Raw genomic sequence first — 25,653 nt, 5'->3', positions numbered from 1 at the left:
GTCTCTAAGCACGAAACAAAGTCAACTTGCTTTGGGTTTTCATTCAACGAACTGATGAGCACATCTTCAAGGTTGAGAATAAAATGGTTTGAATATTATTATTAGTCATTATAATAGGATAATTACTAAATAATGAATATTATACTTACATATATAACAATAAAAAGCTTACGTAATATAATAGTAAAATACTCTTCACAAAACAGCGGAGAAGAAGCTGAATAGTGCAATAAAATAATTTCTAAACAGTGACTATTATTCGTACATATATAACCATAAAAAGCTTCTAAGGCTGTTCGAGTACTGACTTCATCTCCATGCGTTTCCCCAACGAAAGTTATCGCAAGGCTACGAAGCCAAATCACTGATGAGACCATATTTACTTTTTTTTCCCGTTTTGGCAAAATTTCTGGAGGAGACATGGAACGTAGGAACGTCAACTTGATGGGGGGGCACCCTGACAGAAAAATTAATTATATCCAGAAGAAGACAAGAATGAAATCTATTGGTATATCTTCACGACAGGGTCTTGGATGCTAGGGAAATAGGTGGGTTCCACTTTGATACACTGGAAGATCATGTCTCAAAATCCATGAGGGAAATCTCACAGCTCAGCTTATCATAAGTCAGAACCCTTGGGCGAAAAGGCTGCAAATGGGTGAGGCGACCCCATCCTCCCTTTTTTTTTTTTTTTTTTTTTAAGGTAAAGTTTAAAAAAGAGTAATTTAAAACAGTTTTATAAAGGCCAAGGCTGGATATTAGGAATAACAGGCAGAAATAATTTTTAATTCATAAGAAATCTATTTTCTGAAAACATCCAGAATGATTAGTTCCACTTATAGATAAAATCTTTAGGAGAGGAAACAAAATTGGTAAAAAAAAGTGAAATGGAGGTTGAGATTATGATGATGAGCTCTTTGCTCACCACTTCGAATGCCCATATTAATGAAATCATTAATACAGTTTTTTATTTTAGATAATAAATAAAACTCTCAGATCTATTCTATCCTATTCTATTATTTATTTTATTATATTATCGATTCCATTGTATTAATTTTATTTTGCATTTTAAGAATTTGGAACAAAGACAAAAAACTACACATGCGAATATGACTAAATGGAGGTTTAGCTTATGCTAAGCTTTCTATTCGCCCTATGGATGCCTATATTAGTAAAATCATTAACATGGTTCTTTATTATCTATTGGAGTTTATTTGTTGGACCATCTTGATATTGGCCTACTGGAAATGTTGAACTAGGGATCAACACATTTCATTAGTCTATTATTTATCATATATATCTAAAATAAAGGTTTAGTTTGTAAGGAGCTTTCCATTTGCTACGTGGACGTCCATGTCAATGATAGAGCAAGTTAATCGAGAGTGGTACAGTATTGAAATTATGCAGAATCCTCCAATCACCATCTGTAAAACTTCTTTATGGTCTATCCTCCAAACACATCTAAAAAAAAAAAGAAAACTATTGTTGTATTTGGTCATTAACATCTAGATTACCCTTCTTGCGAACGAGTAAAAGTAAATATTGAGTTATCATGGTGTTACATAGACAAAAATCTAATGGCGGATCATGCAGTAGTATAGGAATTTTGTCAGGTGCTGAGAGTGGCCCCGAGACATCGATGTTTCAGTGAAGAACCCAATGTATTGCCCATAGCACAGGAATTTTTATGTAGCTAGGAATAAATGGCTAAGTGAAGAGAGCGTTCTTCACCTGGGAGCTTCTACCTCCGAGTTTTCTCAAGACAATTTTGATAACTCGATTTTAGATGATGGGGATAGAGGAGAAGTGGGTTTTGTCATCAGGGATTCTAGAGCGAGGGTCTTGGCGGCTGGAAGCTGTCAGTTATCCGATACCTCGGTCCCTGGTGCGAAGTTAAGGGTTGTATGGGCCGTCCTCCGAAATGTGCGATGTATTTTAAAGGCCAATTCCATCCTGATGGAGGGAGACTTGGCCACAGTGATTCGATGGATCTAAGGAGGCTCGACCGGGATGGGGACGGACCACCCCCTAACCCGAGACATTTGGAAGATGGGCAGTGATGAGATAGCCTTTAGGCCAAATATGGATATAAAGAGGCAAACAAGGCTGCGGACTGAGTTGCGGCTTATGTGACCAACCACATGGGAGGCACGCTGTGGACGACTGGGAGTGTGTTGTATAGGGCATTCCGGGACATTTTATTTTTCGATTTTATTGGATGTGTTTGTACCTGAGCGATATGAACAGCCTGCTTAAGCAAAAATAAAAAAATAAAAAAATTGAGCATTTTAATTTCTAGCAAAGTTCCCAACACATTGCACAAGGATCGAGGCATAAAAGAGCAGCCAAGGTGTCAAGGTTTCCCTCAAGAGAACGTACATGAAACATCAATTAACGAGCCCAGCCCCAGTTAATTTTTCATCCTTGTTAGATAAGGGGTTAAGAATAGAACACTAGCCCCAACTCTTGTTTCTTCTAAACTAAATAAGGGACTAAGAACAGAATGGTACGATTCACATATGCTATATGCTAGTATCCAGTTATTAGTGTATCAATATTGATATTAATATAATAATATTACTTAATAATAATATTCCTATAAATATTATAATATTATACTAATATTATTAATACTAAAAAATAATATCATTTTTATTATAAAAATATTAATTAATTTAAAATCTTATATTATATATAGTGTAACATAATGTATAATATCGTATCTAATAGGTAATAAATATTAGATAATAGATTACTACATTTTTATTTTGGTAAATAATTAATATCAATAATATAATATAAGAATTTTTAATTAGTAATTAATATTGATAATTTAATATATATATAATTGTCATCATATCCAAGCCCCCTCTTGTATATGGTTTTTATCCTTTTTTTATGAGAATTTAACATCCATGGGAAACAGTATTCCGATATCTAAATAAGTTACAATTAGGTGGCAATTTGGTGCCCTGTACACCTCCCAATTGCCCTCCCAAATTCCTCTCAACCAGGTTAGGACACAGAATACATAATCATGATATATTAAATAATGTAAAATGGTTATTATTTGATATTTAACCAAACATTATTTAACATTAATATTTTAAACTCAAATCTCTATGTTAGTTAAAATAGAATCGCTCAGAAAAACAACCGGGTCACTCAAGCGTATACTCGCAGATGCAGTGACACTAGCGAACAACCCAGAATCGCTCGGAAAAATAGAAAGAGAGTATGAAGAGGAAGATATGAATATGAATATTTTTCTATGAATCCTCGGATCTGATAGGATTTAAAAAGAGAAAGAAGAGGTATTTTTAAAAGGATACGATGTTTACCAACCAAAATCGTTTAAAATTTAAATTCAAAAAATCCGTTTTCAGATCGAATTTACCAATATTGCTTTGGATCTTCATTGGGCTCGTGCGTGCGTGAGCTACTTACTTCCTTTGCTTCATCAAGTTAAAAAAGCTGAAGACTATATAAAGATCATTTGAGTTTCATCTCTTTTCAATGTAGAACTAAAGAAAGTATATAAGAAAAAAGAAAAACAGATTTAGAATTTTGAAATACTCCATTACAGCCAAGTAAATATATGGAGGTCCCTGAGGAGGCTTAATGGCATGGGTGAGGCAGAGCGGAGCCTAGTAATAAATTGTCAATGTTGGAACCAAAGTGGTGCAAGTGTCGGATTTGTAGCAGGGTAATACGATATGGTGGGGTTAAAATGCCAAAAAAATGGTGTGGCACCGAGTGGAGGCCATGTTGGATCCAAAATAGTGGATTAAGTAGTCTCAAAGGCAAGAGTAAAGCTCAGTGATGATGCTAGAATGGTGGAAGAGATGCGTATGAAGGGAAACTGGCCAGTAGGAGAGACATAGAAGGATCTTAGGGAAATTAGCCACCATCAACTTAATATGAGATGTGGGCCCCTTTCTTGTTAGCCTAGCAAGCGAGTTGGGCTATCTCTATGGGCTCGTTTGGTTCGTGGGAAGCATTTTCCCTCCTAAGAATATAATTCTTGGAAAATAAATTTCTAGAAAGAGGATGCCTAGGAAAGTACTTTTGGCATGTTTGGTTGACCATGGGAAAATGACAAATTTTCAAAGTGCTTATGTTTGGTTGGCCATCCACTTTCATGGAAAAGTTATATATAATTCCTATTATGCCCTTAATAAAAATTAGGTATTTAATGCATCTTTAATACTTTTTTAATGCTGAAGGGCCTTTTTAGAAAAAAATAAAAATAAAGTGATTTCGACCTTATGGGAAAGTAATTTTTCCATGTTTCTCATGGAAAAGACTTTTCCATGAAATGTGGGAATCATATTCTCATGGAAATACAACTTTTCCATTTCTCTACTTTGAAAACTCCAACCAAACAAAAGGCATCTTATTGCATTCCCGTTGACCACACTTTTCCTCCTTTTTTTCCTGCGAACCAAACGAGCCCAATGTTTTTTTTGTTCATGGCTTTGCTTTTTTGGTCAGGCTAGTTTGTCTCCACTTTTCTTTTCTTTGTTTTTCTCTTTCATCTCTAGTACCATTTTGTTTCTAATGAAATGTGTGGTGATATTTTCTATCATGGTGATAAAAAAGATGAGAGTGTGATGAGTTGAATGATCAAACACGCTTTTTGCTCCTTTTAGTTATATCAAATCTTAGTGCATAGGTGACCTTTCTCCTCAAGGAAGAAGACCTATCCAAGAATGGAGTAGCAAGATAGAAGAAAGAAGTAAGAAGAAAGAACTCTCACAGACTAATAGAGAAAAAACCTAAAAATTTCATTCAATTCAAAACGGAAAATGCTCCTTACGTGGGTTAAGCACCCATATTTATTGTGGTAGAACCCATTAAACCTTTCCATAAAGATGCCCACATTTATTTCTTGTAAATAAGGAAAGATAAGAATATTTCCTGTGATATGCCTCTTGATAAAATCTCTTAACTCATCTTGATAGTGGTTGATTGGATAAAATCTCCAACATATCTTAATGTCGCATGATTAGATTGGTTCTCCAACTTATCTTGACATCACTTGATTAGATAAGATTTCCAAGACTTTTCCTTATTTATAACAGCCTTCTAGAACTAACCTGGGCTTGAATCCAAGGTTAAATCCATTTGTTCCTTTAGTCAATATTAGATACGAATAGAGTTAAATATGTTAGCTAAGTCTATAATGTGCATCAGATCTTTGAAAAATATAAGACTTGAGAACACAAACTAGCTACAAAAAAAGCAAGAACACAAGCTAGCTACAGACAAAAGCAAAAAATCAAAAGTCGATGTAAGCTTTTTTATTCAAATAATGAATAGGATCCTCTTTACTCATTTAGGGGACTGGAGAGATCCAACCTTTGAATTTGAGTTGTTTGACTATGACTTGGACAATTTTGGCCTCATCCAATATAATCCAAAACCTACTCACAGTAGAGGCAAGGTAAGATTGAATCTAAACTTAGAGGTGCAAATAGGTCATGTCGACCCATAATCCAACCCAATCTCGACCTAATTAGACCCAACCCGGTCCATATTTGATGATCGGTGCATTGGGTTGGGCTCAAAAATTGGACATTATCTAAATTTTAGGTTAGATCCAAATATTGTATTTTTTTCAATTCGATCTAACCCTAATATGAATCGACAAATAATAAACCTGATAGACCCAAAGCTAATCGAACCCGATCCAAAAATCCAAAGCATATAATCCTCCTAACTTTAAATATCTTTTCCAATTGATTTAATAAACTTACATTAAACTAATTCCATATTTTCATCCCAACAACTATATCTCCTCTCATCTATTTTGACATTATTATATTTAGACATTCATATTTCATTATTTTATTCAGTAGTTTTTTATTTATAAATCCCTCAAAAGTGCACGCGCGCGCATGTCTATATATATATTAAAAATTATAGTATGTAAATATAAGAATGATCAATTATTTGGATGAAATTTAAAGTTTCTAAAACAAAACTCAGGTCCAAGTGGGCTTCTTTTAGTTTATTTAATTTTTAATAATTTTATATTATTATTATATTTTAGCTATAAAAGAATGTCTAGATGCTTGGCTCGAACTGCAAACCTAATCTAACTTGGTCCAGACCCAAACTCAAATATTTCGGATTGGATCCGGATCACACTTAATCCCAATTTGATTCTATTTGATCAGCTAATAGATTAGGTTCGCATCTAAAATCATGGCCTGGATATGAAATCATGCTGCGTTAGGATTAAGCATGCTCCAATCTAACCTGATTTATTTTCAGCCCTGCTAGATTCAACCCACTTATACCCCCAATTAGCATAGCTACAAAATTACGCTGAATCCAACAGCTCCTACGCATTTGCCTTCCCATATTTTCATACAAAGATGAATGAGGTGAAGCATGACGGGTCCATACATACATGGCAACATATGTTAACATAGCTATGATTTTGAATTTTGATAGAAGGTAAAGATTACTATCAAAAAAAAAAAACTAATCACTAAGAAAATATTGCTCCATGGAAGATCTGGAGTCTTATTTTTAAGGCTTGACCCTTTGCCATGTCATCAATTGTATCAAATTATGTATCACATCGTCGTCCAGCCCATACAATATATTAAAATATTTGTAGAAGAAGAGAAAAACAAAAAAAAAGAGAGAGAAAAATAATTTTATTTTTCTATTTTATCAAATTCGGTATATCTCAGAAGTTATATACACTCATGTACAGACTTCATATAAAGAAAAAATATAGGCTGATATATGATCATGCTAACAAAAAAAAAAAAAATTATAGGTGATACAAGTTGTCATATGATCCCTAAAATCATTCTTACAATATAACGCTAATAAAGAAAAATAATATAGGTTGATACATGATCAAGCTAATAAAGAAAAATATTATGGGTAATACAGGATATTATGTGATCTCTAAAATTATACTATCATTCTCCCTCAAACTCAAGATGGCATTGTAGTTGCCAACTTGAGTTTGGAAACTAGTTCACAAATATACCCAGAAACTGATATACTAGATCAAGAGCTGAAGTAGCAGCTTAGAAGCTGACGTGGTGGTGATTAAAAGTTGATGTGACAGCTCGAAGGTTGACGTGGTAGTAGATTAAGAGCTGATGAGGCAGCACAGAGCTTGATGTGGCAAAACACGAGCTGTTATAGTAGCTCAGAAGATGATGTAGCAGATTAGAAGTTGACATAATAACTCAGAAGCTGATATGGTAGATTGATGTGTCAAGCTGATGTGACAATTTAGAATTTAATATGATAGAACAAAAGCTGATATAGCATCTTAAAAGCTGATGCGACAGATCAAAAAGCTAATGCAGCAAACTGATATGTTTGGCAATGCTGATATAGCAAACTAACACAGCAGACTAATGTGTCCACTGATATGACTGACTAATATAGCAAACAATGTCTCTCGATGTATCTGACTAACGTGTCTGTTGATTTAACTGATTGACTAGTCTGATGATGTGGCATCGAAAAGATACATAGAAAATAACATTTGTAGCAAGGATCAAGCTCAGAGAGAAGGCAACCAAAGGTCAACAATCCTCTTAGACAAAGGAACCATGGAAGAGGAGCAATTAGGTGATTGACTCGTCTGATGATGTGGCAGTGAGAAGACACATGAGAGATAATAGTTGCAGCAAGGATAGAACTCAGAAAGAAAGCAACTGAAGGTCGACGATCCTTATAGATGAAGGCACCATGAAAGGATAGCAAGAGACCTTGAATCGGATGGTGAAGGAGCTGGAGGCAGAAAATAAAACAAGTGATGGAGAGAAATGGGCCGAGCGACGGTGAGAAGAGATGACCAAAGATCTGAATCTAAGAAGAAAAAATAGTAGAGAGGAGCTGCGGATCAATTAGAAAGTAAAGGATATTCGAGTATTAATCCACCGAAATAGAGGATAGCTAGATCTACTAAGGAATATTAGATCGCTGAAAATTGATTCAGTAGAAAATAGGAGATTTGTGGATCTACCGAAAAATTGAGGATCTTCGAGTGCTGATTCACACGGAAAAAGAGATCGATAAATCGACAATCAAGATTTTCAAAGCTTCTAGACCGGGCAACGACGGCCACAACAAAGACCGAAGAGATCGTAACAACAGATTAGATAATCAATGGCTTTGATACCATATCAAAATATTTAGAGAAGAAGAGAAAAACAAAAAAAGGGAAAAAAACTATATCTCTATTTTTCACAGTCGGTACATCTCAGGGATTATAAATACTCATAATTCTATAAAGAAAAAAATAATATAGACTGATATATGATCATGCTAATAAAAAAATATTATGGGTAATACAGATTGTCGATGTGATCCCTAAAATCACTCTAATAAAATTATGCTAACAGAGAAAAAAATAAAAATTTATACTTGCATGTAAATAAAAATATTATAAGTGATGTAGATTATTACGTGATTCCTAAATTTATGCTAACCTAATTCAGTTGTTGCCCAAATTCTAATCAGTTATGTATGGAAAATTGCTGCTAGGATCTCTTCACTTATTTAAGTTTGGTCATGATTAATCATCATCATTTTTGCTGTTAGACTCCCTTTACTTACCTTAAGTTTGGTCACGATTACCCATCATCGTATTTGCTGTCACGTTCATTTCACTTACTTAAGTTTAGCCACGTTTACTCAACATCATTTTTGTGGTCAGGAACTCTTCGCTTAGTTAAATTTGGTCACCGTTACTCATCATCCGTTTTCGCATCTCGAAAATTTAATATTTTTTGACACTCTCCACTCCCTATATAAACTAGTGGCAGGACAAAGAGCAGTCGCCATCCCTTCCTGTGGCCTAAGAATTGTTTACTCTTTCCTCTTCTCTTCCTCCTCTTCTTGCTCTTCTTTTTCCTACTAGTCTTCTTCTGTTTCTTTCATTGGCACTATTCTGCTCTGTTTCTTGCTCTGTTTCCATCTGTTTCTTGTTCTCTGTTTTCTTCGTCATGCCGTCGATGTCGATGTTGTTGTCATCCTCGGTGTGCCAAGGGCTCCACCCTTTGAAACTTAAGCAGCCACAAATCCGAAGATGGGTTCTTCTATCCTGTACCCGCAAAGATCATGCAACATCCAAGAAAGCCAATGAAGAGATGGATAGTGGTGGCGGCGGCAGCGGCGGCGGCGATGAAGGTGAACGGAGTCCCATCTACTTTTTTCCCAGTCCCTCGAAAAGCCCTCCAATGGCCGTAGACATGTCATGGCCCGTCGCCAAAACTTCTCCACCTCCAGCAACCAAGCGAGCGATCCATGGGAAGAAGAACTTGGCAATGTGCACAGAGACTTTAGGCTGCGAGACCGGCGCAGTATACCCTGTCGGTTACTTTGATGCTGATGCTGAGAACGGCCACACCGGACGTCCAAAAGAAGAAATGGTGGCGATGAGGAGAAAGAGGGGGAGCGAGAGAACCGGGTTTCCTCCACCGCTGACCACGCTGTTGGGGGGGTCCCGCCTTCGTATCTTGAGCAGGAGGGAGAATGGCAGGCTGCTGCTACAGCCTGTCAAGCCATCCGTCATGGAAGCCGAGAGGACCGACGGTCGACTTCGCCTTCGTTTCTACTGCGGCAGGCCTTTCCACTCCAATGACAAAGAAGTAGGAGAGTTGGAGTATGAGGAGGCGAAAGAAGAGGAGGAAGAAGAGGGGGGTTACTTGGGTGTTGTTGGTATGGAGATGAATGAGATGAGCTACAGCAGTATCAGTGGTGGGGAGGAGATGGGGATTGGGAGGTTTAGAAGGCCTGGTGGTTGTAAGGAGGAAGAGGGTGGTGGGCACGGGGGCATGGCAAGCCGCAGCAAGGTGATGCTCAACTGGGAGGCAGAGGCTTTCTGGGTCGCCAGCTCCTGAAAGCTTGCCATGGTTTCAAGGAGAGGAAGAGCTTCTCATAGTGCTTTCTAAACGTTGCTCTCCATTCTATCCAGCTATCTATAGCAGAGCATATAGTTTCCTCTATCTTTTGTCTCTCTAAAGTCATGAAGTTCCTCTCTCTCTCTCTCTCTCTCTCTTCTTTGTTAGTCAAAGTGGTTGCCGTTTGGCAAGCTAGGCTTATGACGGACTCAGAGGATGGTGTTTTAGGGGCATTAGGTTAGGTTTATGAGGATCCTGCTTCTTTGGACAACCTCTAGTGTTTGTGGATGGTTGTACTTGTTTTTTTTTTAAAAAAAATCGGATTTATTAAACCAACCCAGTAACAATACCTCCATGCAAATCAAAAAATAAAATATAAAGAAATTTATTAAATAAGTTATTCTCATATAAATATATATATATATATATATATATATATATATATATATATATATATATATATATATATATATATATATATATATATATATATATATATATATATATATATATATATATATATATATATATATATATATATATATATATATATATATATATATATATATATATATATATATATATATATATATATATATATATATATATATATATATATATATATATATATATATATGGTCATTCAATCAACCGTACTATTAGTTTTTCTATAAAGATGTGTCACCTCACAATCATCATGTAGTATTAGATAGAAACTAGTTGCAGTTGTTGACTGTCTAGAAAACCATCTAACCACAATCAATAAGCCACCTTTAAGTCTTATGTGGCCGTCTTCAGATGCATGCAAACTTTAATACTTCCCATACAGCACGTAACTTAGCAATTGAGGCTGTCATCTCAAACAAACCGACTCTCTTTGCTGCCACTAGCACACCACTTATATTTCTAATAGCAAAACTAGCAAATAAATAAAAAATAAATAAAAAGTAACTTGTAAAGAAAATACTGACTTATTGTATTTGTACTTGTTTTGGAGTCAAATAGTAACTTATACAATGACCATTATAAATATGAAGTAAAAGCAAATGACTAAAAAAACTAGCTCATTGTTTTCTAAACGATAAAATTGTCCTAAGATTAACAGTGAAGATTGAATGTCAAAACAACCACATCCCCCTCAAGTAACAGGTATCAACTATTATGACAGCATAATGACAAAGTTGTTTATCTTCCCTGTAGATGAACAATCATAATGATGTTACAGGGTCAATGTGATAATCCAGAAACGAACAAAATGGTGGCTTTATATCACAGGAGGTTCCTCTACAACTTTTAGTTGTAGATTCCTAAAATTAAGTGGCAAATTCTATTGGCTGTCCAACTCTATCTTGCAAATGTTTATTGAGAAAATTTGGTTTTATATGAAAATAGAATCTCATCTGAATTCCTCTTTGGGATGTCAAAATCTGCCAGTTTCCCAACTTGTAGGAATTTTTTTCAACTTCAGTTCTAGAGGATCCAAACACCAGATCAAGTGCACCTTATTTATAAATTGGGATAGTTTCTTGTCAAATTTATCTGAATGAGGTATAACTAGTTCCAAATCTAAACCCACACATTTGGTTTTAGGATGATAAGGAGTGCAGATATTATTTTATAACAACCAAGTTCATACATGACTTACAAAAGGGAGTATATGATGATAGTGTCCATGTCTTTAAACCATGAGGGATTAGGAAAACAACCTCAGTAACTTCTTTTCTCCATCTGCAATGGCCAAGTAGGTTGTGTGCCCGTTCATGAGGAGAGAGGGAGAGATCATGGACTAAATTAAAATCAAGGAATTGCTAAACACTTGAAAGGCTGGGCAACAAAAACAAAAGGGTGCGACATAGAACGAATCTGACATCAAGGGACCCAAATCCAAAATTGTGCATCTTGTGATGTGCTGTTGGTAGATGGAAGATGAAATGGTTCATTGACATTGATAAAAGAGTAGTCAGTGAAAAAGTTATGGAAACATACAATCTAACAAATCTTGATGACAAAAACTTATTTAGGCCTCAAAGTAATTTACAATAGAAAATAAGGAGTGGCCTGGATATGTGCCCTGTAATTAGTAGATCGAGATGCAGTCAAGTTTTGTGCAAAGCCAACTCAAGAATTTGGATTAACAAAGGCCAAAACAAGTCCTGCAAAACCTAATGAAATAAAGAAAATAGAGTATAGAAAACTGTCCTATAGACTACCCGTTCACTGGTCCTATGTGCCACTCGGGGATTGGTGCGATATTCGATGACAGGAAGTCATAGTTCACTACAACAAAATCTTGTTTTAACGACTCTTTTTTGCCGACGCTTTATTCAAGCGTCGGCGATTTTCCGACTCGCGCCCAAATCTGCCGACACTTTTAAAAAGCGTCGGCCATAAAATTATTGGGCTCGCTGAATTATTGGGCCCAGAGCGTTATGGCAGAGTGAGGGATTATGGCGTTGGGGTTACCCCCACTCAGTTGTCTGCAGTGGGCATGTATACTAGAAATGCTGGAGAAGGCAGTAGCAATGCAGAAGTTAGTAAACTTCGGGCAACAATTGAAGATATGAAGGATCGCCATCAGGCAGAGTTGGCGGAGCTGAAGCAGAACCAACAAACTTTGCAGTCTCAGCTTGAGCATATTTCATTTATGTTACAGCGATTTCTCCCTCCTCAGGTAAATAACTATATGTATTTGATGACTTTACATAATTATCACTTATTTTGCATGAATTAATAATTTTCATATTTCTAACTTCTAAAGTTTCTCTTCTTTTTTTTGTAGATTTCTGATACTTCAACAGCTCGTAGAGATGATGATGGTGCTGAATCCGGTCCCTGATACTTTTTAGACTGTTATTTAAGGAGTTTTATATGTATCTTTCTTATATTTTTCAAAGTACAATGTAATTCTAAAACTTATTAATCATGTATGACAATATGAATGTTTTGAATGACCTGAATATTTGTGTTGATATAAATGTAATGCAGGTTTATATTGATGTAAATGTTGATTTATGATATGCATATGTTATCTAATATTTTTTTTAAAAAAAATATTCCTCTCCCGATGCTTTAAAGCGTCGTTAAAACGCAGTAACTGGCAGGCTTTCGCCGACGCTTATAAGCGTCGGCCAAAACACTCCGCCAGGTCCAGGTTGTAGTTTGTTTATGCCGACGCTTTTTTACGTCGGAAATAGCGCCTACACCGACGCTTTCCTTAGCGTCGGGAAATCCCAGGTTTTACCGACGCTTTTGTTTAGCGTCGGCGAAAACCTTTCCCACTCTGGTATCACCAACGCTTTTACGACGCTTGCTTTGGCATTGGGTGGGTTTTTGCCGACGCTTATTAGTGTCGGGAAAGGCCATAAAAAACGTCGGTAAAACTTATAATTCCTGTAGTGGTTATAAGGTCAGGTACTATTCAACCAATTAGTGATTTTCCTGTAATCTGGAAAATTCAGCAGTACTATACAAGCAACCAAAAAATATGTATATAATTTTTAAAACCAAGAAACATTCATCAAAAAGACTTAATCTCATCTGGAAACCACATAACGATTGCATTGAACCTTGTTAATTAATACCGGTAGGTTGCTCACCTATTCACTCGCCATAATTATAAACAAAGTGTCAGATTTACATCAAAAAATTCAAGATTAAGGATATATTGATTATGAATTAATGTAAAAAAAAAAATTAAATCAGCCTTAATGTAGCTTATTTGTTTTATGAATAATCATTAATTTATTTAGATATAATATGCCATGAAAATATTTGCAAACACCTGATGCTACTTCTTTTTTATATCAATTTTATACTACTTGAGCAAAATGCAACCATTTTATGATAATCTACTTTATTTGACTTTTCTGGAAGCTATAGATTTTTTTAAATAACTAGTGAAATTTTATAAGGTATTTAAAATTTTTAAATTAAAAATAATAAAATATTTTTCATATTATAAATTCAAGTGATTTGCACATTGATAATGCATGCATGATTAATACTAAAAGCAATAAAAGATAATATTTTAACCTAGTGAATCTTATGAGAAACTCAGCACAAAAAAGATAGCCAGAAAAGAGAACCCTAGAATGGCTGCTCTGAGAGAAACTCATATAACAGCAAGTTCCAAGAAACCCCCCCCCACCCCCCCCAAAAAAAAAAAAAAAAAAAAAAAAATCTACCACTGTTAGCAACACTAGCCCTTTTATGAATAAAATGGGTCCATCTTCTCCCTCATTCCTGTAGGGACTACTGTCCTTCCTAATGGGTGCCTGAGATCCTGTCTTGGAGGGATTCAGAACCTGGGTGACTGCTTTAGAAGCCACAAACCCAATACACAGGCAGCCAGGAAAGACAGGAACCAACTGGCCCACAAATTGCACCCAACAACACAGCTTAAAATGTCCCTAAACACACATAAAAGCTAATGAGTAGCCTACCCTTAAAAATGCATTAGTTTTCAAGAGCCCTTGAATGTCAGATTCCGTGACCTCCCACGAGGGGAGGAAACAAGCTATGCTGCATGCACAAAACTTTTTTACAAAATTTGCCATATCAGTTGGTACCAATATGTACCGACTGTACCCTAGAGAATATATCGACACCCAGTATACGGAACTACCACCATATTGGAATTGTAGTGGGATGACACTAGTACGAGGTCTGATACCGAGACGGCGAAACTTGCTTCTTCATATGCTGGATATCTAAGGTCATGATCACATTTTCTTTATGACATAACCGTAACTGGTACATAAGATTATAAAGTTTGATAATCTTGTTCTGATGCATCAAACTCAAGATACTTGGCTAATAGGAATTTAAGCAAAAAAATTATACATTTTCAAGGGAATGACTTGTTTTTCTGGGCAGTAAAGTATGGTCAAAGATTACACATAGCAAACAGAATTACAAAAAGATAAATTGAAAAGATAAAACTTAATGCTACAACAATCCTGTCATGAATCCACTATCCTTTAACATGGTGCACCACGAGCTAGAACACTACTTGCCGTTACATAACATTTAACTCTTTTCTTCGGTGACAAACACCGAAGAAAGCAACCAATGCCCACAAAATTCATGGACCTCAAAATCAAAACAATAGATATTATTATCCAGAGTTTTGAGTGTAGAACTGTTTCAAGATACATGAAGATTCTGGATCTCAACTTTCAAAGCTTGGAGTCTTTGCTTAACATTTGCCAACTCACCTTGAGTCATAAACAATTGATCTATTCTGTGCTGAGCAGCATCTGGGTAAGGCTTGCTGATGATATCGACAAAATGAGTTAGTTTCTCAGTGCTATGCTGGAGATCCTTCTGCATGGCGTCTTCTCACTTTCTCTATCGCTTCCTTTGGACGGGTAGGAAATTTTGATATCGCTAACCACCTATATGACAAGATAGTGAAATAGGGGCAGCTCTCAGACAATTCTTTTAAAGACACCTGCGGCACCACAAGAAAATCTAATGAAAATAAGTATGTTTTGGATTCGGAAGTCTTTTTTGGAACAGAAGATATGAAACTTTCAAGATAAAAAAAAATATATCTTCCTTAGATATGCATTATTTGTATTATCATGGGCTGTTTTTCCCAACCAAGGACAGAAAATAGATTTTTCAGGTGCAGTTATGTAGGTGTTACCTGCCAACTGAAAAGCCTGAACTAAATCAAAAAGATCTACCATATTGGTTGACCTAATTAACCATACCATACCTCTCACACTTGAGTAATATTTTGAATATCTGGTTACATATCAACTGATCCTACAACAAGAATTGAAACTTCAAGTTGCTCTGCTATGGGCACGGATGCAAAGACTGTATCCTTAAAATGATGATGGGGCAACTTGATACAATGTGAAGATTGCTCTTAAAGATTTTGACTTAACTCACATCACGAAGGTCCTTTCATTTATATTTGCATATACGATCTCAAGAAGGGTATTGAGCAAGAACACAAACACTGACACAGGAGAACTGATTCACATTGAGGTAACAATTTTCAGCACATTTCCTTCATGTCATGAGTAGCTAAAATTAGTGAATGAGGATAGCGGAGGCTCCAATGTTAAAGACGTCGCATAAAAGACTTCAAGGATTGTGGCCTTTATCCTGCCAACTGAAAATCTACAATGGACAATATAGATGGAGGATCGGAACAGTTGATCATGATTCACATAATAACAAATACCATGAAAGTAGAAAAAAACGTGTTTTGGAAATCAATTACTGGTTCATATTTTCACAGCCAGTGTTTCCATAGTTCCCCATATTTACTACTGGCCTCCATATACACCAAATAATGAGCTTTTTGCTTCATAGTGATCCTTGCAAGGATGCTGACATGCGTCCTCTTGGCCTTCCTCATTCATCGAAAATGCAATCACCTCTGTCGGGCAACTAATGGTCTCATATAGAGGCATGGTATAAGAAATTCACAAAGGTGACCATAGAAACTGCTTCATTCATGGTAAACGTAATTAAACTATGCCTATTCACCCTGCTGCCCACTTCCAAAACCATTTACTAAAGGGAGCATCTTTGTTGTCATGCCATTAACTACTCATATGTTGAAATTTCTTATAGTACACATGCTCAATGTCATGATGAAATTATCACCATGGCAGGATACCTTCCTCTCGTCCTCTTTGTACTTCAGCTTCATGTCTATTCAGCCAATTGGGCTGGTACCTTGAGTCTATTACTTGCTACCTTGTCAACTATAGAGACATACTGCATGGTTGACGGATAAAGGAGGTACAGTTACACCATGGATAATGGATGATACCTTTGTCAATTCTTCTCCATGCGATCTGCCTTTGAGACCTTGACAACATAACTCACTTGGTAACCTATGCAGGTTCATTTTGATAGCTAAATTATGATTCCGATAGGTAGCTGTTCATATTCCATGGTGATACACGCGCATGCATGTAAACATTCACGCATTGCATGAATGATACGTTTTACTTATCGCCACTATCTATTTATAACACTTTACTTGCAAGATGTTTTTTATAGACCAGCTCTAAGTTCTTGACAAAGTCACACTCTTTAACTCGCACAACTACTACAGTGTTGCATTAATGCAATAATGGAGAGAGATGGCTCATTCGTATAGTGTCTTTACACAACAATTATATATGATCTCAGATAAAGTTTATATGTTTAAGTTTTTCAAGTGTCCCATGAACTCAAGGTTTCAAATACTGCCCGAAAAGGATGGTACAAATGGTCCTATACAGTTCTAGCCGATTTCCAGCACCAAAATACTGTGTACTGGTACAAGACAATCTTGTACCATGCGCGATACCTAATATTATTAACATTTAGGCAAAAAAACAAGTATGAGGTCCAGTATCAGCTTTTGAAACCTTACATGAACATATTACCGATTTGTTTTAAAACAAGGTTTCCAGGCTCAAGTTCATTTCCTTCCACAAAAATCTTGTCCAATTAAATAAATATCTTATTTGCATTTGATTCATGTTGCAATTTCTAGTGTCAATATAGGAGCAACATTCTTTTTTTTTCTTCTCTTTTTTTTTTTTTGGGGGGGGGGGGGGGGGGGTTGCGAGGGTGCACCAAAGCTCTACAATTAAGTATGCTTGAATGAGAGTAGCACTATGATAGGTGAACATAAGAAAACATATTTGTTTTTGCTTTTATTTTCAGCTGTTCCTATAGAGAAAATATATTTGGTAGTCTCGATTATTTTGCATTTTACAAAAAATATAATAGGCGAAGAAAAAGGAAAGAAAAAAAATGGAAAACTTCGTCACAAGTCTTCTTATGCAAAACAAAATACCTTTTCCAAGTTGTACATGGACATATCACATTATCCATATGCGAATTGGTTATAATTTTTTAACCTTTAAATATAGGCGGTGCTAAGGTTTGCTTACAATTCAGCTTATGTCAGCATCAATCAAAATGAGAACATATAAATTTAAATAGTTAGCTCAATTCTAAGATTGCCTCATAAAGTTCACAAGGAAACTAGAAAAGAAAAATCACTGTTTACCCACCAGCAGAACAAAAGGAAAGAGCAATAAGATCTTCCCCACTATGGTTGGTAGTACAGATGTTAGGAGAGAAGTAGAAACTCCAACTCCTATCCCATCAAAAGTTCCTAAAACCTTTGCAAATATGATTAATCAGTTTCTGATCTAATCAACAAAAAATGAAATAGTTCATACACGCAACTGGATGAGTAGATAAGACATCGTCAATACAGTCAACATCAAAAGAATTAACCTCATTAATTATTTAAGATAATTATAAAATGGCAACCGCTTAAAGTTGATATTGTATTAAAAAACTCATCTCTTCATTATAAAAAGTGAATATCAAGGTTTTAAATACCGATACCAAAAACATGGCAACGACGACCACAACAAAGATGGAAGAGATGGTGGAAGCAGATTAGGTGATCAGTGGCTCTGATACCATGTTAAAATATTTGTAGGAGAAGAAAAAAAATGAAAAAAAGAGAAAAAAATTATACCTTTGTTTCTTCATATTCGGTACATCTCAGGGGTCATATATCCTCATAACTCTATATAAAAAAATAATATAGGCTAATATATGATCATGCTAATAAAAGAAAGTATTATAGGTGATATAGGTTGTCATGTTATCTCTAAAATTATTCTAACAAAATTATGTTAATAAAAATTAAATAATATAGGTTAATATAGGATCACGTAGATAAAAAAAAATATTATAGGTGATGCAGGGTATTATGTGGTTCCTAAATTTATGCTAACCTTATTCAGTTATTGCCTAAATTTTAATCAGTTATGTATAAAAAATTGCTATCAGGATCTCTTCACTTACTTAAGTTTAGTCACAATTGCTCATCATCGTTTTTGCTGTCAGGATCTGTTCACTTACTTAAGTTTGGTTACGATTTTTCATCATCGTTTTCACTTAAGTTGGTCACGATTACTCATTGTCGTTTTTGTTGTCAGAATCTCTTCACTTACTTAAGTTTGGTCACGATTACCCATCATCATTTTCGCTTACTTAAGAGTTGGTCACGATTATTCATCATCGTTTTTGCTGTCACGATCTCTTCCCTTAAGTTTGGTCACGATTACTCACCATCATTTTTGCTTACTTAAGTTGGTCACGATTACTTATCATCGTTTTCGCATCTCAAAAATTAATATTTGAGACCATTCCGATGGTTTTTGAGACCATGGTAAATATTAAAGCAATGGCTTAAACGAACTAACAGTAAAAGTACTACATGAAGAGTAAACATTTTAAGTCGGGCATGTTCCACATTGATTAGATAAACTCCAAATGCTATGTGTTTGAGTATTTCTAAAATAATGACCGGTAAATGGGCCTTTCTTCCTAGCCATATGATAGAACTATCACTATTACCCTGTAAAGCACAAGGACAAGATTTTCCTCACAGAGAATCTGCGGATCCACCAAAAAATAATGATCACAGAGGATCTGCAGATCCACCAAAAAATAATAAATCTTTAGGTGCTTATTTACCCAGAAATAGAGATCGATAGATTAACAATAAAGGTCTTCAAAGCTTCTAGACATGACAACGACGGCCACAGCAAAGGTGGAAAAGATGGTGGTAGCATATTAGGAAATCAGTGGCTCTGATACCATATTAAAATATTTGTAGAAGAAGAAAAAAAATAAAAAAAAAAGATAGAAAAAAATTATATCTATATTTTTTCATATTCGGTACATCTCATGGATTATGTATACTCATTACTCTATATAAAAAAATAATATAGGCTAATATATGACTATACTAACAAAAGAAAATATTATGAGTGATACCAGTTGTCATGTGATCTATAAAATCACACTAAAAAAATTATGCTAATAAAAAAAATAATATAAATTAATACAGGATTTTGTAGATAAAAAAAAATATTCTAGATGATGTAGGTTATTACGTGGTTCCTAAATTTATACTAACCTTATTCCGTTGTTGCCTAAATTATGATCAGTTATGTACAAAAAATTACCGTCTGGATCTCTTCACTTACTTAAATTCGGTCCCTATTAGTCATCATCGTTTTTGCCGTCGGGATATCTTCACTTACTTCAGTTTGGTCACGAGTACTCTTCATTGTTTTCGCTTACTTAAATTGGTCATGATTCCCTTAACCGTTTTTTCCGTCAGGAAATCTTCACTTACTTAACTTTGCTCACGATAACTCTTCACTTACTTAAGTTGGTCACGATTAATATTTTTTTAACCCTCTCCACTCCCTATATAAACTAGTGGCAGGAAAGAGCACTCGCCTAAGAATTGTTTACTCTCTTCCTCTTCCTCTTCCTCTTCCTCTTCCTCCTCTTGTTCTTCTTTTTCCTACTAGTCTACTTCTGTTTCTTTGATCGGCACTATTCTGCTCTGTTTCCATCTGTTTCTTGTTCTCTGTTTTCTTCGCCACGCCTTCGATGTCGATGTTGTTGCCATCCTCGGTGTGCCAAGGGCACCACCCTTCGAAACTTAAGCAGTCACAAATCCTCAGAGGGGTTCTGCCATCCTGTACCCGCAAAGATCATGCAACATCCAAGAAAGCCAATGAGGAGAAAGATAATGGTGGCGACGGCGGCGGCGGTGGTGGCGGTGAAGGTGAACGGAGTCCCATATACTCTTTTTCCAGTCCATCGAAAAGCCCTCCAAAGGCCGTAGACATGTCATGGCCCATCGCCAAAACTTCTCCGCCTCCAGCAACCAAGCGAACGATCCATGGGACGAAGAACTTGGCAATGTGCACAGAGACTTTAGGCTGCGAGACCGGCGCAGTATACCCTGTCGGTTACTTTGAAGCTGATGCTGAGAACGGCCACACCGGACGTCCAAAAGAAGAAATAATGGCAATGAGGAGAAAGAAGGGGAGCAAGAGGACCGGGTTTCCTCCACCGCTGACCACGCTGTTGGGGCGGTCCCGCCTTCGTATCTTGAGCAGGAGGGAGAATGGCAGGCTGCTGCTGCTGCCTGTCAAGCCATCCGTCATGGAAGCCGAGAGGACCGACGGTCGACTTCGCCTTCGTTTCTACTGCGGCAAGCCTTTCCACTCCAACGGCATAGAAGTAGGAGAGTTGGAGAATGAGGAGGCGAAAGAAGAGGAGGAGGAAGAAGAGGGGGGTTACTTGGGTGTTGTTGGTATGTAGATGAATGAGATGAGCTACAGCAGTATCAGTTTTGGGGAGGAGATGGGGATTGGGAGGTTTATGAGGATCCTGCTTATTTGGACAAGCTCCAATGTTTGCGCATGGTTGTACTTCTTGTTTTTTTTTTTTTTTTTTTTTTTTTTTTTTTTTTTTTTTTTGGTGGGGGAGGGGTTAAAATCGGATTTCCGAAACCAACCTAGTAATGATACATCCATGCCAATCAAAAAATAAAATATAAAAAAAATCTGAAGAAATTTGTTACATTAGTTATTCGCATATGATTAACCATATATATATGCTCATCCAATCAACCGTAGTATTAGTCTCTCTATAAAGATATGTCACTTCACAAGATAGAAGAGAAGCATGCACTCCCCAACAATCACGTAGTATTAGATAGAATCTAGTTGCAGTTGTTGACGGTCTGCAGCATCCTAAAGTATTATGTGACTATCTTCAGATGCATCATGCAAACTTCAATCCTTTTTCATACAGCACGTAACCCAACCATTGATGCTGTCGTCTCAAACAAAGAGACTTATCTTTGCTGCCACTAGAACACCAACTAGCATATAAATAAAAAGTAACTTGTAGATAAAACAGCAACTTATTGTATTTGTACTTGCTTTGGAGTCGAATAGTAACTTATACAATGACCATTATAAATAAGAAATAAAAACAAGTGACTAAAAAAAAACTAGCTCATTGTTTTCTAAACGATAAAACTGTCCTAAGATTAACAAAGAAGATTGAATGTCAAAACAACCACATCCCCCTCAAGTAACAGGTAACAAATATTATGACTGCAAAATGACAAAGTTGTTTATCTTTCCTGCAGATGAACAATCATAATGATGTCACAAGGTCAATGTGATAATCCAGAAACGAACAAAATGGTGGCTTTATATCACAAGAGTGTCCTGTACAACTTTTAGTTGTAAATTCCTAAAATTAAGTGGCAAATTCTATTGGCTGTCCAACCCTATCTTGCAAATGTTTATTGCGAAAATTTGGTTTTATATGACAATAGAATCTCTTCTGAATTCCTCTTTGAGTGTCAAAATCTTCCATCTTCCCAACTTGTAGGAATTTTCTTCAACTTTAGTTCTAGAGGATCCAAACACTAGGTCAAGTGCACCTTATTTATAAATTGGGATAGTTTCTTGTCAAATTTATCTGAATGAGGTATAACTAGTTCCAAATCTAAACCCACACATTTGGTTTTAGGATGATAAGGAGTGCAGATATTATTTTATAACAACCAAGTTCATACATGACTTACAAAAGGGAGTATATGATGATAGTGTCATGTCTTTAAACCATGAGGGACTAGGAAAACAACCATGACCCCAAGCTTTAATGGTAAATAAGCTAGCTGAACATTATTGATTACTATCTAAATTACCAGCTTAACATGATCCTCTAACAACCTCGACTAAATAATCTCTTTCTTCGGCAAAGGAAAGGCTATCTGAATATTATTGGCTATTGCCTAACTTACCAGCTTGATTGATCTTGCTCAAAAATATATCATATAGCAAAATGATTGGCTTGTGGGATTGCTGAAATTATCGATCACAGTTGGGAATGAAAGTGGTAATGGATATGCATTTAGAACGTCCGTTTCAAGCAGAAAAGCTTTACAAACATCGAACGGGAAGTACGCCAATTTAGGACTGCATATCTCTTCCATTCAAACATTTTCTTGTATAATCTTTCTTCATATGTTGGAATTACAAAGGTATTTGTTCCTTGTTTTTCTGTCCAAGAGAATAGTTATTGCACAAATCAGGCAGCCAATTCTTGAATCTGATTCTAAAAAGAGCGAGTTCCCTTATCTCTACTGGTTCGTGCATTGCATGTCATCATACATTTTGAGGTGAACACAACTTGCTTCCATTAGTGCCAACGCTAAACTGATACCACATTCCTTTTACAAGGTCAAGTGGCTCTAGTGCATGTCAAAATGGTTGAAGGTACGTGTGAGACAACCAAAGGCAGCCTTTAGCATGCATCCTTTCAGGTATAGAAGTCCCCACAATTCTTTTTTTGATACAAAGTCCCCACAATTATTAAAAAGAAGGAATAAGGTGTCATTCATGAACCGAACGATGCAAGTCTCTTAGTGATCCCTCAAAAAAAGCCTCTTTCTTTCATTTTGGTGATCACTGATACCATCCATAACATTGTTTGAGATTATGGAAGTTACTGATCACTCGGTTAGTTTAGTAGAACTTAGGTTGCTAATATTCTTTCATTGTATAGCATCAAATGTTCCATGAAAATAGATTATATATATATACATATAGTTACTGATGTAGACATGTTGTTATATATATTGGCACTATGGAGAACCATTTGCATCTCTTATGAATCAACATTGGTTTGATATAATCAAATTATTATTGGATTTATGAACATTGACAAGGACTATTATTGGTATCCTATTAAAAAAGCTAAGAAGCCGGTATGCACTTTGATGCATAAAGCAGAAAAGAGAGTTCAGTATGAAGCAATACTCTTTTCAGGGTCATCTTGTGTGCTAAGAAACAACTTAGTAACTTTTTTTCTCCATCTGCAATGGCCAAGTAGATTCTGTGCCCGTTCATGAAGAGAAAGAGAGAGAGATCATGGACTAAATTAAAATCAAAGGGGTGCTAAACACTTGAAATGTTGGAAAACAAAAACAAAAAGGTGCGACATTAGAACAAATCTGACATCAAGAGACCCAAATCAAAACTTGTGCATCTTGTAGATGTGCTGTTGATAGATGGAAGATGAAATGGTTCATTGACATTGATAAAAGAGTAGTCAATGAAAAAGGTATGGAGACATACAATCTAACAAATATTGATGATAAAAACTTATTTAGATATGTGCCCTGTAATTAGTAGATCGAGATTTTATTGGAGTAATTATTGCAGTCAAGCTTTGTGTAAAGCATACTCAAGAATTTGGATTAGCCAAGGCCAAAACAAGTCCTCGAAAAACCTAATGAAAAAAAAAAAAAAAAGAGTACAGAACAACTGTTGTATAGACTACCCGTTCACCAGTCCTATGTGGCAGTCGAGGATTGCGCAATATTCGATGGCAGGAAGTCACAGTGATCAGGTCAGGTACCAATCAACCAATCAGTGATTTTCCTGTAAACTGGTAAATTCAGCAGTAATATACAAGTAACCAAAAAATATGTATATAATTTTTTTAACCAAGAAACATCCATCTAAAATGACCTAATTTCATCTGGAAACCACATAACTATTGCATTGAACCTTGTTAATACCAATAGGTTGCTTACCTATTCAATCGCCATGATTATAAACAGTGTCAGATTTACACCAAAAAATTCAAGAACTAGGATATCCTAATTATGAATTATAGTCAAAAAAAAACAGCCTTATTTGTTTTATGGATAATCATTAATTTATTTAGATATAATATGTCATGAAAATATTTGCAAACGCTTGATGCTACTTCTTTCTTATATCATTTTTATACTATTTTAGCGAAATGCAACGTTTTATCATAATCTACTTTATTTGACTTTTCTGGATGCTAGATTGCTATAAATAACTAGTGAAATTTTATCAGGTATTTAAAATTTTTAAATTAATAATAATAAGATATTTTTCATATTATAAATTCAAGTGATTTGCACATTGATAAAGCATGCATCATTAACACTAAAAGCAATAAATGATAATATTTTAACCTAGTGAAACATATGAGAAATTCAGCACAAAAAAGATACCCAGAAAAGAGAACCCTAGAATGGCTGCTCTAAGAGAAACTCATAACTACAAGTTCCAAGAAAACCAATGCAAAGAGAAGATGACAGCTGATAACTTCCCACAAAAACCAAACCAACAGAGTTCGTCCCAGTAGTCTTCTCTCTCTCTATAGCAGTAGCTATTTCAACCACACCCCAAAAAACAGAAAATCTAGCACTGTTAACAACACTAGACCTTCTATGAATAATATGGCTCCAGCTTCTCCCTCATTCCTGTAGGGACTACTATGCTTCCTAATGGTGCCTGAGATCCTGTTTTGGAGGGGTTCAGAACCTTGGTGACTTTAGAACCCACGAACCCAATACACAAGCAGCCAGGAAAGACAAGAACCAACTGGCCCACAAACTGCGCCCAACGACAGCTTAAAATGTTCCTAAACACGCATAAAAGCGAATGAGTAGCCTGCTCTTAAAAATTGCATTAGTTTCCAAAATCCCCTGAACATCAGATTCCGAGATCTCCCACAAGGGGAGTGAACAAGCTATGTTGCATGCACAATACTTCTTTACAAAATTGCCATAACAGTCAGTACCAATACATATTGACCATACAGTACTATACCAGTAGCAAACAGGTACATAATACAGAAGACGTATCAACACTCAGTATGCCGAACTAGCCTCCATACTGAAATTGTAGTGGAATGATACCAGTACGAGATCTGATACCGAGACAGCGAACCTTGCTTCTTCATGTGCTAGATATCCAAGATAATGATCACATTTTGCTCATAACATAATTGTAACAGGTGCATAACATTATAAAGTTTGATAATCTTGTTCTGATGCATCAAACACAAGATA

At 35.8% G+C, this 25,653-nt stretch overlaps 1 protein-coding gene across 1 annotated transcript; it reads left to right on the top strand.

Moving 5' to 3' along the window:
- The first annotated feature begins 8,837 nt into the window (after positions 1 to 8,837).
- Positions 8,838 to 10,202, top strand: LOC120104564 (protein FANTASTIC FOUR 2-like). The gene has a single exon (XM_039115905.3). It carries the CDS (start codon positions 8,991 to 8,993, stop codon positions 9,885 to 9,887), a length of 897 nt encoding a protein of 298 aa, XP_038971833.3. The 5' UTR covers positions 8,838 to 8,990; the 3' UTR covers positions 9,888 to 10,202.
- Positions 10,203 to 25,653: the final 15,451 nt, after the last annotated feature.

Source organism: Phoenix dactylifera, chromosome 12, assembly GCF_051530095.1.
Source record: "Phoenix dactylifera cultivar Ajwa chromosome 12, Ajwa_hap1_PhDact_Kaust_v1.1, whole genome shotgun sequence".
Classification (NCBI taxonomy): Eukaryota; Viridiplantae; Streptophyta; class Magnoliopsida; order Arecales; family Arecaceae; genus Phoenix; species Phoenix dactylifera.
This window is presented reverse-complemented; position numbering and strand designations above follow the sequence as displayed.

Coding starts and splice junctions, on each gene's coding strand:
- LOC120104564 (XM_039115905.3), top strand. CDS start 8,991: ATGCCGTCGATGTCGATGTTGTTGTCATCCTCGGTGTGCCAAGGGCTC.